At 34.8% G+C, this 13,554-nt stretch overlaps 1 protein-coding gene across 1 annotated transcript in view; it reads right to left on the bottom strand.

Moving 5' to 3' along the window:
• COG6 (component of oligomeric golgi complex 6) overlaps nucleotides 1-13,554 on the bottom strand; it is a 69,052-nt gene that overhangs the window by 20,316 nt on the left and 35,182 nt on the right. The window contains 5 exon segments of the mRNA XM_025894958.2: nucleotides 1,526-1,643; nucleotides 3,299-3,390; nucleotides 7,343-7,407; nucleotides 10,853-10,944; nucleotides 11,057-11,185. Of these exon segments, the coding sequence (XP_025750743.2) occupies nucleotides 1,526-1,643; nucleotides 3,299-3,390; nucleotides 7,343-7,407; nucleotides 10,853-10,944; nucleotides 11,057-11,185 (496 nt within the window).

Genomic DNA, 13,554 nt, shown 5'->3' on the forward strand with positions numbered 1-13,554 from the left:
GAAGATGGCACTACCTTCATTTAATGCCAGTAAAAGTAAATTTGACTAATTTATAAAAAAATGGCATCATCGAGAGCCAGTTACATCCAGGCTGGGTGCTGAGGGAAGGGGAACTAAGAAGGCAAAGACGATTACACAACCTTCCCACGCTGACAATACAAAGATCACACACTATGAACTGGGGAATCACAATTCCTTTATCACTCTTCTTCTAAATTCTATGCATTTCCAAATTTAAAACAGTATCATCCAAAATAAAAGCACACAGACTGTGAGTTATGTGAGGAGGAAAATCATGCTTGATCCTGTTTGAGTACAGATTGTAATACCCAGCAGGAAAAATATATATAAAGAGGTGAATACAGAGCTGTTTTACAGTTTCAAGTAAAAAAAATTTCTTTCCTTAAGCACTTTGTAAGCAAAGTGCAGTCATACATTTTTGCTAAGGTCCATCACTGATTTCTTTTCAGAAAAGGAAGAAGTAGACAGATATTTTATTTTAGCTTACATATTAGGAAAAAAAATGTTTTTCTGGTAAATTCATGTTGTCCCTGTCCATTGCATGTTTCATGAATTCAGATTTAACTGACCATTGAAGAAGCATTAATAGAAAAGGAACTAATAATTCCAATTATTCCATTTGAACACCGCATTCAAATGGAAATACCCCACAGCAACAATGTACTAAGTCAACTTTAGTAGTGTGGACTGTGGGTGTAACCCACTGAACGAATAAAACCACTGAAAGGAGTCACTGGGATATATGGGAGAGAAGAAAAGGAGGAACAACTGTTTCTTTGAGGAAGTCATTCCTCAGCCCCTGCAGAAAGACAGGAAATTGGGACCAGAGACAAGTTGTGCTGAATGAGAAAACTAGTTTGGGACCACAGAACAACACTGACAAAACTCAGAAAATCTGACTGAATGGTCAGAAAATTACAAGGTTTTGCACAAAGAATAGCTTCTGTAAATCTATGTATTTTTTGCATTTTTCTTTCAGGTTAAGTAGAAACAATTTAGAAATGCATTTACAAATGTTACAGCAATGTTCATGTGGTAAAACTACTTTTATAAAAGCCCAAATTTTGTTTTTACTTAGCTTACCATTTTGGGATATACCCTACAACTTCAAAAAAGGAATTAAGTACATGAGCAATTAACTACTAATCTGATAATGCAGTAATACAAATTATCTAGCTCAATCACTTGACCTTGCTCTATTGTACTTGAGCAAATTTCCTCTTTTTGTTGCTCATAGATTTAAAAAATATGTAAATTGCTCTGCAAGTAAATACTGCTAACAGTAGTATTTTAGCCAAACACCCACCAACTCCCCACTATTAACAGAATTAAAACATACAGCAAGTTTTTAATGTAGTTCAATAGCTAAAATATTGAAACTACAAAACTTCAACTTTGGGAAAAGCTGACATATAAAACACCAATTTATTTAGTAATCTTACTAGGCAAACGGGAAATGTAAGTGCATTTTGAAACATGAAAGCTGTATGATTTTGAAACAAACCTTGTCCATCAGTTTACTTGCGTGAAGACTCAGGCTATTAAAGAATATTTTCTTGCTCAACAAATGCATTTCTTCAATTGTTGTCAACAGTGTGGCTGCACTGTTTCCTACAATACCACTGAAAACAAAATTAAGATTACTTAATAATTCTGAAGGGAGAACAACATGGTAGAGTCACATACTTAAACATCATTTCAAATAAATAATTTTCAAAGTTGAAAATTTACAACAAATAATTGCAGGTAACAGTTCTCCATATTGTCTGAGAGGTAAGTTGACTGTAAGAACAAGCATTATCAATTATGTCATTAAGCAGATACTAAATACATGCTGTCAAACTTGCACAAACTTTTTTGTAGAATCCTAAGAGTTACTGGATTTCTGTTTTGTTATGCTGTAAATCTACTTCTGTTATAGAAAACAGATTAGATGAAGAAAAAAGGGTTAACAAGTATCCTATCATACTCTCCTTTAGGGATAGCACTATCTTGCTTCTACTGAGATGTAAGAATTCATGCCTTGCTATTCTTAGTGTCAAGCTATCACACTTAGCAGAAATATCCCTTAAATCTTCAATGGCACTACACGACTGTGCTCCTCTCACAGCTATACTCTCCCTGTGTCTGAAGTAAATGTACTTTAAGCTACAAAATGGCACTGAAATTCACTGTGTCATAACAGGACTAATTTAAACCTGATTTTCAGGTTCTAATATTGTATTTAATAGATCATTTCTCAAACTGCTTTTTCCCTTCATTAGTGAGGTGCACTTTATACAGAGAAAATTATTCAGCTGGTAGAAGGTACTTCAGTGGTCTTTAAACAATGTGTTGTTAAGAAGACCAAAAGACTGCCTAAGACCTTCCATTTTAACATCACATTTTCAACTGCACCAAGCTTTATAACCACAGGGAAACACTAACTTTGGAGACAGAAAAATGACAACAAAAATATTTCAAGGTTTTTGGACAGTAAAATTAGGAATAGGTCTTATATGTGTTCTACCATAGACCTGTAGTGCCATCACAATTGAGAATTTTAAATAGGGTGGGAGGTGCCCAAGAACCACTTGTCCCAGTCTGCCCAATATCTCTCTGTCTTTTCAGACAGAGAAGCTCAAATAGCAGTAGTAATGATTCAAATTCTCTGAAGTTCAGTCCAGGGCTGTGGAGGAAGATTTTTCTGCTAATTCTGCTTCTAACCAACATAAACTACTGCATATGCCACAATGTATGAAAACAGCAGCTCTGGCTTTTCTCCATTATTTTCTCTATTCATAGTGGCATCTGGAAGATTGGAAGGTGATTGGTGCACCTTCAACAGTGAGGTAAGGAATGAGGCAAACATCTTCCCAATAGAAAAATGAAAGTGCATACTTAAAAAAAAAGTTATCAAAACACAGTTGTTTAAAAGAAAAAAAGAAAAATTGAAGTTCTAGAAATAATTCTAACATTTTCTCCAAGGGGACTTGACTCTGTAATCTTAAATGTTTTGTAGAGTCTTTTTTGTATACTATTTGAATCTACACAGAACAATGAAGAAACAGTTTCTGTGCAAATTGATGCTATATTCCAAAGCAAGATTTGGTAAGAATTGAGGAATGACAACGAGTAAATGGTATCTAATTGATATCACATGTATTTCTCCTTGATAGTATTTGTTACAGTACAGAGCAAAAACTAAGCCACAAAAGTACTATTTTTAGTAGATTAATCTTTACAAATACTATTAGGGAAAAAAGGCATTTTTAACATACTTTGTAATTTTGCATACCTGATTGTATGGTGGTAGAACTTGAGAAGATTAGAAATCTTGTACAGTAAAACTGCTCCTGGCTCAGCAACAATCACCTGTTCAATTCTAACCTGCAGCATTAACAAATACAAGCATCCTTCAGGTCACAAATTACAAAAAGCCAACCTCTTGCAATACATGTCTGATTTTCAAAAAATAAATTCAACCAGAAATAAGTTTAAAAAGAGAATGCCTTGTTAACTATAACATTCGACTTGAACCAAAGCGCTTCTGGGTTGCCAAGGATCTGGGCAGAAAAGAAGCAGGTGTATGCATTCTTAAAAAAAACCCCACAAACCAAAAAGCCTTCAAAAAAAATCCCATTTCCCTAGAGATTTCTGCTGCAATTTGTTATTGAAAATTTAAAAATAATGAGATCATTTGATGGATCCAGGACATACTGGAATCTTCCCCAGCACCAAATAGCAGGAACAGTTGCAATGCTGCAAAATCATTACACTACAACAGTAGATCGTTCACATCATGCAGCAATTCAGAACATCAAAATATTAGGCATTTTACCCAAAAAACAAAATTTCATCTGGATGAATTCTCTTCTTCACTTAAAGGAGATTCTATATATCTCCTACCAGAATTTAATCATAGTAGACTGTTTGTAACACTTATAACATTTATTTATAACATAAATAGTGACTGTTGACTATTTATCTCAACCAGGAGATAGTGGCTACACAGCCCAAAACAGTGCTGATTTGGACAGTTGATGTCTTGTCTCCATGGTACACACATTCTCAACCCACTCATAAAAGGCTGCCCCAGGGTCAACCTTTGTGCACTTATGAAACAGAATAGATAGTGACTTATCACTGCACTGTTCTCCCACGTGCCTGTGTGTGAAAGAGCTACACACAAATCACCAGCCAACACTCGCTCTCCCAAGTTATTTGCTGTTCAACAGAACACAATGTGCTGCGGTGCCTTCTTCTCAGAGGCAGCTGCAGGGAGAACCAACTAAGATTATGCTTCCTCAATCCTCTCCCCTTGCATTTAATAGACAGACCAAAACCAAATAATACTTTTTAACCCTTATTTGTGATGGTCAATGCACTAAGTTTATTTCAACATACAAAGGTCAACTTTGCCCTTCAATGTGTCTGTATATACAAAGGTATATATACAAATACTTGTCTCCAATGTTACCTGAAAGGTCATTTGGGCATGGATGCTGAGTATATTCTAGTTGTACAGCAAAAAGGAATACAGCATCCAGGGAAAAAAGAGGAAAATCAAAATATTGACAAAAAAAAAAAACAATAGCTAAAAATAAAGCAAATAATTAAAAAATAGAAAAAGAAGAGGCAGAAGGAAAGGAAAAAATAAATATTTTAGGGTCATAAAACAAAAATAAGAATTAAAAAAATAAAGCAGGAAAAGAAGAACTGCTGCTTCCCACACAGAAGTCTTCACTGCACTGGAGAATCAAAATTTTTAAGTGACTCAACTTAACCTGTTCAGGGAAGCCCTGGACTTGCAGCTCTTATAATTTCTTCACCCTATGCATCCTGTTGTTAGCTGACCAAAAAGACTATCTGATGTCTATGTAAGGCATCAGAAACATTTTGTTTTGAACTCATCTAAAGTGTTACGGTAAAGATGACAAATTTAATTCATACTTTTTTGGGATTCTCCTACTTCCATCTGAAATGAGAGGCCTGTAGTAAGATCTACCACTGGGGAGTATTGAGGATTCACCTGAATGCCTAAAACACAAACCAACTATCAATGAGAAATGTAGACAGTTTATACTGCATGTAACCATTACCCTTCTTCAAAAGTAAGAAAACTATATTATATTGTACATTCACACTGAAAGGCATAAACTAGTATGAAAATGCTACATAATTCTCTAAGTATTTAAAAGTGCTTGTGGAAATTCTATGACTATGCTTTTATTGAACTACTCTATACTTCAGTATCAACTCAAAGTGACAGATTTACAAACATCAGCAGAAATACACTAGAAAAGCAGTGTATTGTGGTGCCACACAACTACAACACAGAGTGGTTTCCCTGAAATCAGTGAATCTATTTTTCTTATTGTGGACAATCTTCAGAAAGAACAATGTATTGTAGAAAAGATTGCTTCAAATTTGGTCTATTTTTGTTGTTACTCTCAACATGGTGGCTTGCAATTATCTATCTGCATTGTATGAATTTTTTCTTTCCCCAGGGGAAACAATAAGTGCTCCATATTTTACAGTTGGAAGTCTAAAATGGCAGTGAATTAACATAAGTTGCATTCTATTAAAATACAGAATACAATGGGAAGTCTTTAATTTTTCTCTTAGTTTTTTTTAAATTATTTTTATTAGCATAGTAACTAATTGACAACAATATTTCAGAGGATGTTTCTACAGAGAGTAGAAGCACACAAGTATAAAGAGTCTGGCAATCAAAATGGAAAATATTCTGTACTGAACTATAAAAACCTCAAGTATAAAAATCTCAGATCAAAACCAAAACTCCCTCTTACTTACACAAAGGTTTCATTCTATTCCTAATTACTTCATTGGAATGCACAGAAATACTGAGCTCAAACATCAGCATTCAGTATTAACAGAACTAAAGCATGCAAGAAGAACACAAAGTTTGGCAAAAATCTTACAAGAAAACAAAGCTGTGGTGATTGTTTGTTGTGACAGGTGTTTTCCAACATGTCAAACACTAAAGGCTGTGAAGGATGGTCATAATTCTATGGCAACAGGCACAAAATTGAAACACAGGAGGTTCTGTCTGAACATCAGGAAACACTTTTTTTTTTTACTGTGCAGGTGACTAAGCAGTGACATAAGTTGCCCAGAGAGGCTGTGGAGCCTCTGTTTCTGGAAGTATTCAAAAGTCATCTGGACACATCGACTCTTCTGTAATCCTGTGACATTCTTAATGGCACTTTTTTGATTTTTACCTCTCTCCAAACTTTATCTTTTTCTATCAGAAACTTACATATAGTATCCAGAAACCACCTGTTTACATCAGGGACTAAGTTCTTGTCAGCTGGACAAAGTTGTTATAGCTACAGCATTCTAAGAGAACTTTACTGTAATAGTACTTAGCATAGTAGATTTTATTTTAAAAGCACTTGGATTTATACACTGCACAGTCAGGCAATTACTGGTATCAGCTTCCTCACCTCGATTATTTTAGTGTTTATGTGAAGAATATCCAGTAAATAAGTCTGTCAATCATTTAATGGATCATCTTAATGATTTCTATCAAATGCATCCCCTAAACTTACAAAGGCTGTAACTTGGAAAAAAAGACAACTACAGAGGGATGTGACAAAAATACAACAAAATCAGGGTAGCATAAAGATGGTAATTAGGAAACAATTTTTCATGGTCTCTTTCAAATACAAGAGCTGGAGTTACTAAACAAACAAAAAAACAAACCACAAAAGAGTTGACTTTTCAAACAGCGGAGTTAAACTGTTCACTTCCGTCCTGCAGGAAATGTAGTGGATAACAACATTTTGTATCAATTCATGCAAGAAAAATCTATTGAGGTCTATTAGGTAGAAAGACAGAAATAAGCTCAGTAAGTCCTTAGTATATTCATGAACAGGTAAGGAAACTATCCTACAGAAGTATCATGACACACCTGCATAGCCTATATACTATTCTCTAAGCATACGGTAATGATCACTATGAAAAATAAGGTACTAAATTAAATTGATTTTTCATATGACTCACTACTACCTTTCCCATATACTTATCCCAAAGTTAAATTTTTGTACATAAGCACTCCTCAACCTAGGAAAAGTAAAACAAATCAAGACACAAATTTAATATCCTAGTATCTCTCACTACATGACTATTTTAAACCAGGTATCTATGAGCTTAAGGAATCTTTAATCTGAGAATCATAAAACTCTTCAGAAGTTGAGAATCTAACTCTCAGCCAAGGGCAATGAAAATACGTTGAAGAGATGGGGGCACAAGTTCTGAAAAAACATGATAGAAGTGCTTTTCCATTTAGAGTGCTAAGGAAAACAAAATACTTCACCTTCAGAGGCCTGCAGACACCTTCTGTGATGTGCCCAACTACTTCTTGAATATTTTCTTCCACACCTATAGTTAATGCAAACACATGCTAAGATTATGCAAATGTAATTCTCTTTTCTTCAAGACTATAAAACAAATAAACAAACGTAGGAGGTACTCCTCCATAAAAAGCATTATGAACTGTATGTTCTTTTCTCCACACAACTAGAAAACACCTCCACTGTACTTCAAATCTAGCCATTAAGAAATAGCTGCATGACAAAACAGTCCTGGAGTCATTACCTTTTGCTATTCAATTGCTTTCTAATGAAACATAGATTTGAGGGAGAAGCAGTAAGAGGAAAAGAGGGAGAAGCAGCAAGGGGAGGAATAAATGATCTAGCAAGAAGCTGTCACAGTAAGGTTCAATATTAGCACTTCATGAAATTAAACTAGGAAGAAAAAAAAAAAAACCCAAAAAAACCAACCAGGCCAGTAAGATGCTCAGGGAGCAACAGTACATACCATTTTGAAAGGCCTGAACAGCAAATACATGTCTGTCAGTGTTTGATACTGACACACTCATGGCACTGTTACAAATTAAGTGACACGTATACCTCCACACTGCTGTGTGCTGCAGCATTAGCAAACGCTTCCTCCCCAGCAGCAATTGAAAGTCGTCTTTCACAGAACTACATATAAGAGAGAATATTGCCTATCTTATCATGAAACACAAATGAATTGTTGCATGGCAACCAGTACTGTCATAAATCAATCAAACTGAAAGCAACAGATCTTCAAGCTCTCACTTCAGTAACAACTCAGAATAGATTTATGGAGAAAGCAATACTTTAATTCTAATTTAAAACTTGTCAACAGGAGTTCATCTTCAGATGGGACCCATGCAATGAAAGTAAACAAACTGACTGTGACATGTGACAGAAATCAGGTGACCTGAAACTATATTTTGCTTATTTCAGACTAAGAGAGATTACCTCTGAGAGTAAAAATAATGAAAGATCAGAGATCTGTGCCAATGCCTCTTTACACGAAGCTTCGTCAAAAGCCACATAAGCAGTAACAACTGAATTCAGCATGGTGGCTCTAAGAATTTTAACATACTAAATTGGTAAGGTAATAAAAATAGGTTAATATAATTGAGTACTGTTATCAAGGCAGAAAGCAAGATTACAAACCACAACATGCATGCTCTCCGATATAATGGCTAGCTCTCACATACCCCCTAACAATTTACACATTTTTTAGTAGGAACAGTCACACTTTTACTGTTCATCAACATAACAAGCACCTAGCACATATTTGCAATAGTGTATTTAGACCAGATTGACTTAAAAACAAGTTGTTGGGTATGAAATTTTTAGCTCCAAAAATATACAAGTTCGAATACCAAAGGACATGGAATAACAATCTTGGTGTACCACATGCTTGTGCCTTCGCATATATTTTCATGTCCAATTAGAATATTTGGATTCCACAACCAGTGAAATCTTCCAGCAGAATGGGTTATATAACTGGTGCAAGTTTGACATAAAAGAATTACAGAATAAACAATTCTTAGAGACCCAAAATAACTTTTAGAAAATGGTTCATAACTGAAGATACGCTTCTGACTGCTTGCTACACCATATATAATCTTTCTCTGTGTATCCTTCTATAAAAGGAGAAATCTTTCTTGGACTTCACTTAGTTTCTGTTCTCCATCTGGGTTCCTGTAACTCCATGAAAAATGGTTTTATACTGCATCTCAAAATGCCTGCAGTTCTCCCTTCCTTTCAAGTACAAGTTCTCTGTAAGACTGGAAGTCTCCTTCTAGCAGAAAACCTAAGCTCCAAAGATGAAAACCAGATGCTTCATCCTTTTCCAGCAAAATAGTTAAACTTTTCTGAATGTGTTTTCTGTGCTTAAAATTTTAACAGCATTTTTGGTCAGATTAATTTTAAACAGTTAACATTTGCAAACTTAACGTTTTAAAACTTTTTAAAAGCCAGCCTTGAATACTCTGATTATGGGCTACATAGTTTCATCATTTTGTACAACAGTGATAGCAAACCCTTTCCTGCAAAGCTTAGGAAAATGTATTTTGCCTTCAGACAGAAATATTGAATCTCTTGTTTATACCAGTCTCTTCGGAAAAAAGTTTTGGTCTGATGATTTTTTTTTGAAAATTTTCCTCCCAAACATTTATATTCCCTGTATTATCCAGTATCTTGCTCTGTGGACAAAATGCTCTAAATATATCTAATTACATGGTCATAGCATCTCAGCCTGACATCCTGCCAGAAGGTCAAGGAACTTAATAGTTAAACAAAGCACTACACAGAGGTGTGAGAATTTCAAAACGAAGGGCAGGCCTGTGCAGCAGCAGTAGCACAATCCACAGAAGAACCAGACACAGTAACATGCTCCATGGTGCCAGCTTTTCCTGAAGGACTCCCCAGTTACAGCAGAAGCATCAGTCAGTCGTCTACAAAGAATTCTCATGTCTTTTTCTTTACTGTGAAACCGCCATGAGGCCTGCTTTCCTGTCTCCCCAAAATACTGTCAGCAAACAATATTAAATTCCCTTCTATGGTACACTGTAACTGTAGTCAAAAAACAACAGCATTCCTCCAGTATGATTTACAACAGTTCCTAAACAGTCTCCTTTTCCATATACCATTAGTTAGGAAAGCAAATTAATACTTACAGCAGGAAGGAAAATTAGAATACATATTCACTTTAAATCCCAGGGAAGGATTAATTGAGACACATAATCTGAAGAGCTCACCAGATGCACATCAAATGTAAGTTCTGACAATGAGTTTGTTACAACTGAGTACCTATGCATAACTTATTAAAAATGTCTTTGTCTGAATATATGGTGGTAAGTCATACTATGGCTTCTGTTGGATAAGGAGGTCTTTTAAGTATAGGCACAATCTACTTAAAGCAAAGGGGCTGAAGACTAAGCATGAGAGTCTGCAGTTCTGTTAATGAAGGAGAAATTTGATATTAAAAAGCTTCACATATCTGTGAGCAGCCTACTTTGACCTCCATAAACCTGTAATGACGTTATATGACAGATGAAAATTCCACTTTACTTGTAGCCTAGAAGGAAGAGACCTAAAGGAACAAGGAGTGATATTTAAAAAAAATAACTAAACAAAAGAGTATGGTATAACAGGAATCTTCAACATAACAATAAGCAATGACAATCTTTTCAAGAAGATATGTAGTCATATACATTGCAAACAACTTTTGAACTCTCAACTACACTCTAAAACGTCCCTTTGTAAATTTAATGTAAATCCATTATAAGTACAGTGAAATAAAATGAGTGCATTTTTAAATACTCTTCTTTATTAAGGGTGTTCTTTTAGAAAAATGCAACCACCAGCTACTCTGAGATTCCCAGGAAAATTTAAGCTCAGACTTGTAACCGAAGCCCAGTCTAAGAAATTAATCACGCTTCTGACTTATGACAGATTTACTTTCTATCACTTCCCAATTTATGTTTTAAAACTAGTACTACCTTGAACAGTTACAAGCTTTAACATAGCTTCTAGGTGTTCTTTTTCGGAAGCTGTAGCTTGATGCAACCAGGCCAGCATGTCTCCTACATACCTACATAAAGACAGAAATTTTTGTGTAAATCAGTAGTTTATGGTGTCATTGAGTCAAAATGGCAACAGACAAAAAAAAAGACTACTTCATATATATTTTTGGAGTACTATACCTCAGAGGATCATGCGAGTGCATTTCAATAGGGCGGGGAGTACCTCCCAGACCTCCTCTAGTAAGAGCATCTATAAAGCCACGGACCACAGCACTCCTCCTTGCTGTCCCAAACTCATCCAATGTGTATCTGTTATTAAACATGAAAATGGGTTAAGAAAAACCAGTTTACCTCATCATAGTTGATCAGTTCAACTTTACAGTTAATACAAGTAACCACTGTTATAGTTCTAGAAATCTTGCATCAATGCTTCTACTATAAAACATTCAAAACCATCTGATTTTCTTGACTCCTCTAAACAAATACTAAAAACACAGCTTTTCCTTGACCTAGCTGTTCCCTTACCCCAAACAAAATAAATAAATAAATAAAATGAAAAAGCACTTTTTCCATTTTTATACACATAAGCAGCTTTGACAGATTTGGGACTCCTGTTTGCATACGGTCCAGCTGACTGACAGAAGCAGCAATTTACTGCACTGCAACACAAGGCTTCTTCCTTCTTCTAGGCTATCACATGATTAATAAGTAGCAAACAAAGTTATTTTCATTTGATAATAGCTCACTGCTTTAAATCAAATGAGTCTTAGCTGCATATTTAATGGATGAACAATTACAGTCCAGAGCGTGTAATCTCAAATGGCTTGCTGGTGGCAGAGGAGGTACCAAAAACTTACACATGGCTCATTTCTGGAGCAGGCTACCCTCCTGTTGGCATTGAAGCATGATAGCAAGTAAAGGATGGGAAATTAGCACTGCTAATGTTCCTGTTATATTTGCTTAGAAGTAGGATTTTTGCAAGCCACAGAACACTTCTATTTCTTTTTTTAAATTAATTTAAGCATTTTGAACAACACATGTAAATTACAAAGGAAAAAAAGAAAATATATATTACAGTTTATTTTTCCAACATAACTGAAAAAATGTCAAAGACTAAGCACGTTGTCCCTTACCAATGACATCTAGTAGATGAACAAAAATAAAATATTAATAATAATAAAAAGTTATTATCACTGACTGAAGATAAACAAGTACTACATTCACATTTAACAGAGGTGGAGAATAAAATATAGAAGAATATAATATACTGTTTCAAAACTGTTCGATTAGATTTCTACTCTTCTACAAAAAGTCCAAGGAAACCTTCAGTTTTGTTCTTTTTAATCTACGTTATTATTTGAAGGGGGGGGAAAGGCACACTGAAGAATCTGGAAATGTCTGTTTAAACCTTTTTCTTTATACACTGTACATGTTAACTTGGGAAGTAAATACCTGCAATTAATAAAAAAAAAAGCCTAATGAAAAAAATTTAATAAATTACTACTTTCAAAAATAATGCATTTAAGAGTGGAAGAGATCTGGGATCTGACAACAGCCCACTGTCCAGGAGGAGCAGTATTGGAGTGAAAAATCTCCAGTGTCTGTAGAAACCAGCTACACTTTTTTTCCCCCCTCCAATGAACAGCTATACAACAGATCATTAAAAATACAGCAGTGAAACAGATCTTGTGATATTGTAATTAGTTTTGAAAACAGCAGTCAATAATGATAATTTTGTTTTAAAAAGGAAACTACAAATTTTCCTTTTGCTCTCAGTAGAACAGTGTATAACCATTACAAAATCCTGCATCTTAAAAAATTCAGTAATAACTACTATTTACACTAGAACACAGTATTTACTACTGTGTTATTACACATACTCATGTTCAGTAAAGAAAAAAACATTTGGATTCTTTTCAACCCAGCTTCAACTTTTAAAAAACACAGTAATGATAACTGAGGAAAGAAAAGGTAGAAAAAGACCTTGAAAACCTGAATGCATGATGGAAAAGGAACACTGCTTTGAGCTATGTCTCCATGCATTTTCTATGAAACAGTTTTTCTGTTAGAGCCAGGAGATGAAAACCAAACTGAAATGTTTCTTTCAGACACCTACTGACTGCAGTTCCCAAAAGTCCATCCATGGTACATTCTTTCTGACACTTTTAGTTGACAAGACATAAGTCAATATAAGAAAATAAGAATTTGTGGATTTGTTTCTAAACTCCTGCCCTTCTCCATCTTACTCATTTTCACCCAAATGAATCACAATCTTTATCAGATGAAAGGGTAGTGATTTGGAGGAAAAGTGTCCAGTTTACACACCAATGCTTATATGTACAAACCAAAAAATAATTTAAAATTATTTTGTTCTGTGACTTAATTTTTACATTTTGAACTCAGCAGTTCATTAGTTATTTAAAGGTACACAAACTCTTTTGGAAGGGAATAAACTACATCTTGAGATTTAAAATGTAAAGCATCAGTACTGCAATTTTGATAATACTGCTTTAGCAAGTAGTTAAGTATGATACTCTATGATGAGAGACATGTGGTTGTGTGTAATGTTTACTTTTGCTTTTCTGGCAGAAGAAAGGTTTTACCTATCAAGTCCTACCTTTGTTATTACTACTGCTGTTGTTTTTGAGAGAAGTGTCAGAAGAAAAATAAATTCTCTT

This window comes from Manacus vitellinus, unplaced genomic scaffold, assembly GCF_001715985.3.
Source record: "Manacus vitellinus isolate BGI_N305 unplaced genomic scaffold, ASM171598v3 scaffold_2_pilon, whole genome shotgun sequence".
Classification (NCBI taxonomy): Eukaryota; Metazoa; Chordata; class Aves; order Passeriformes; family Pipridae; genus Manacus; species Manacus vitellinus.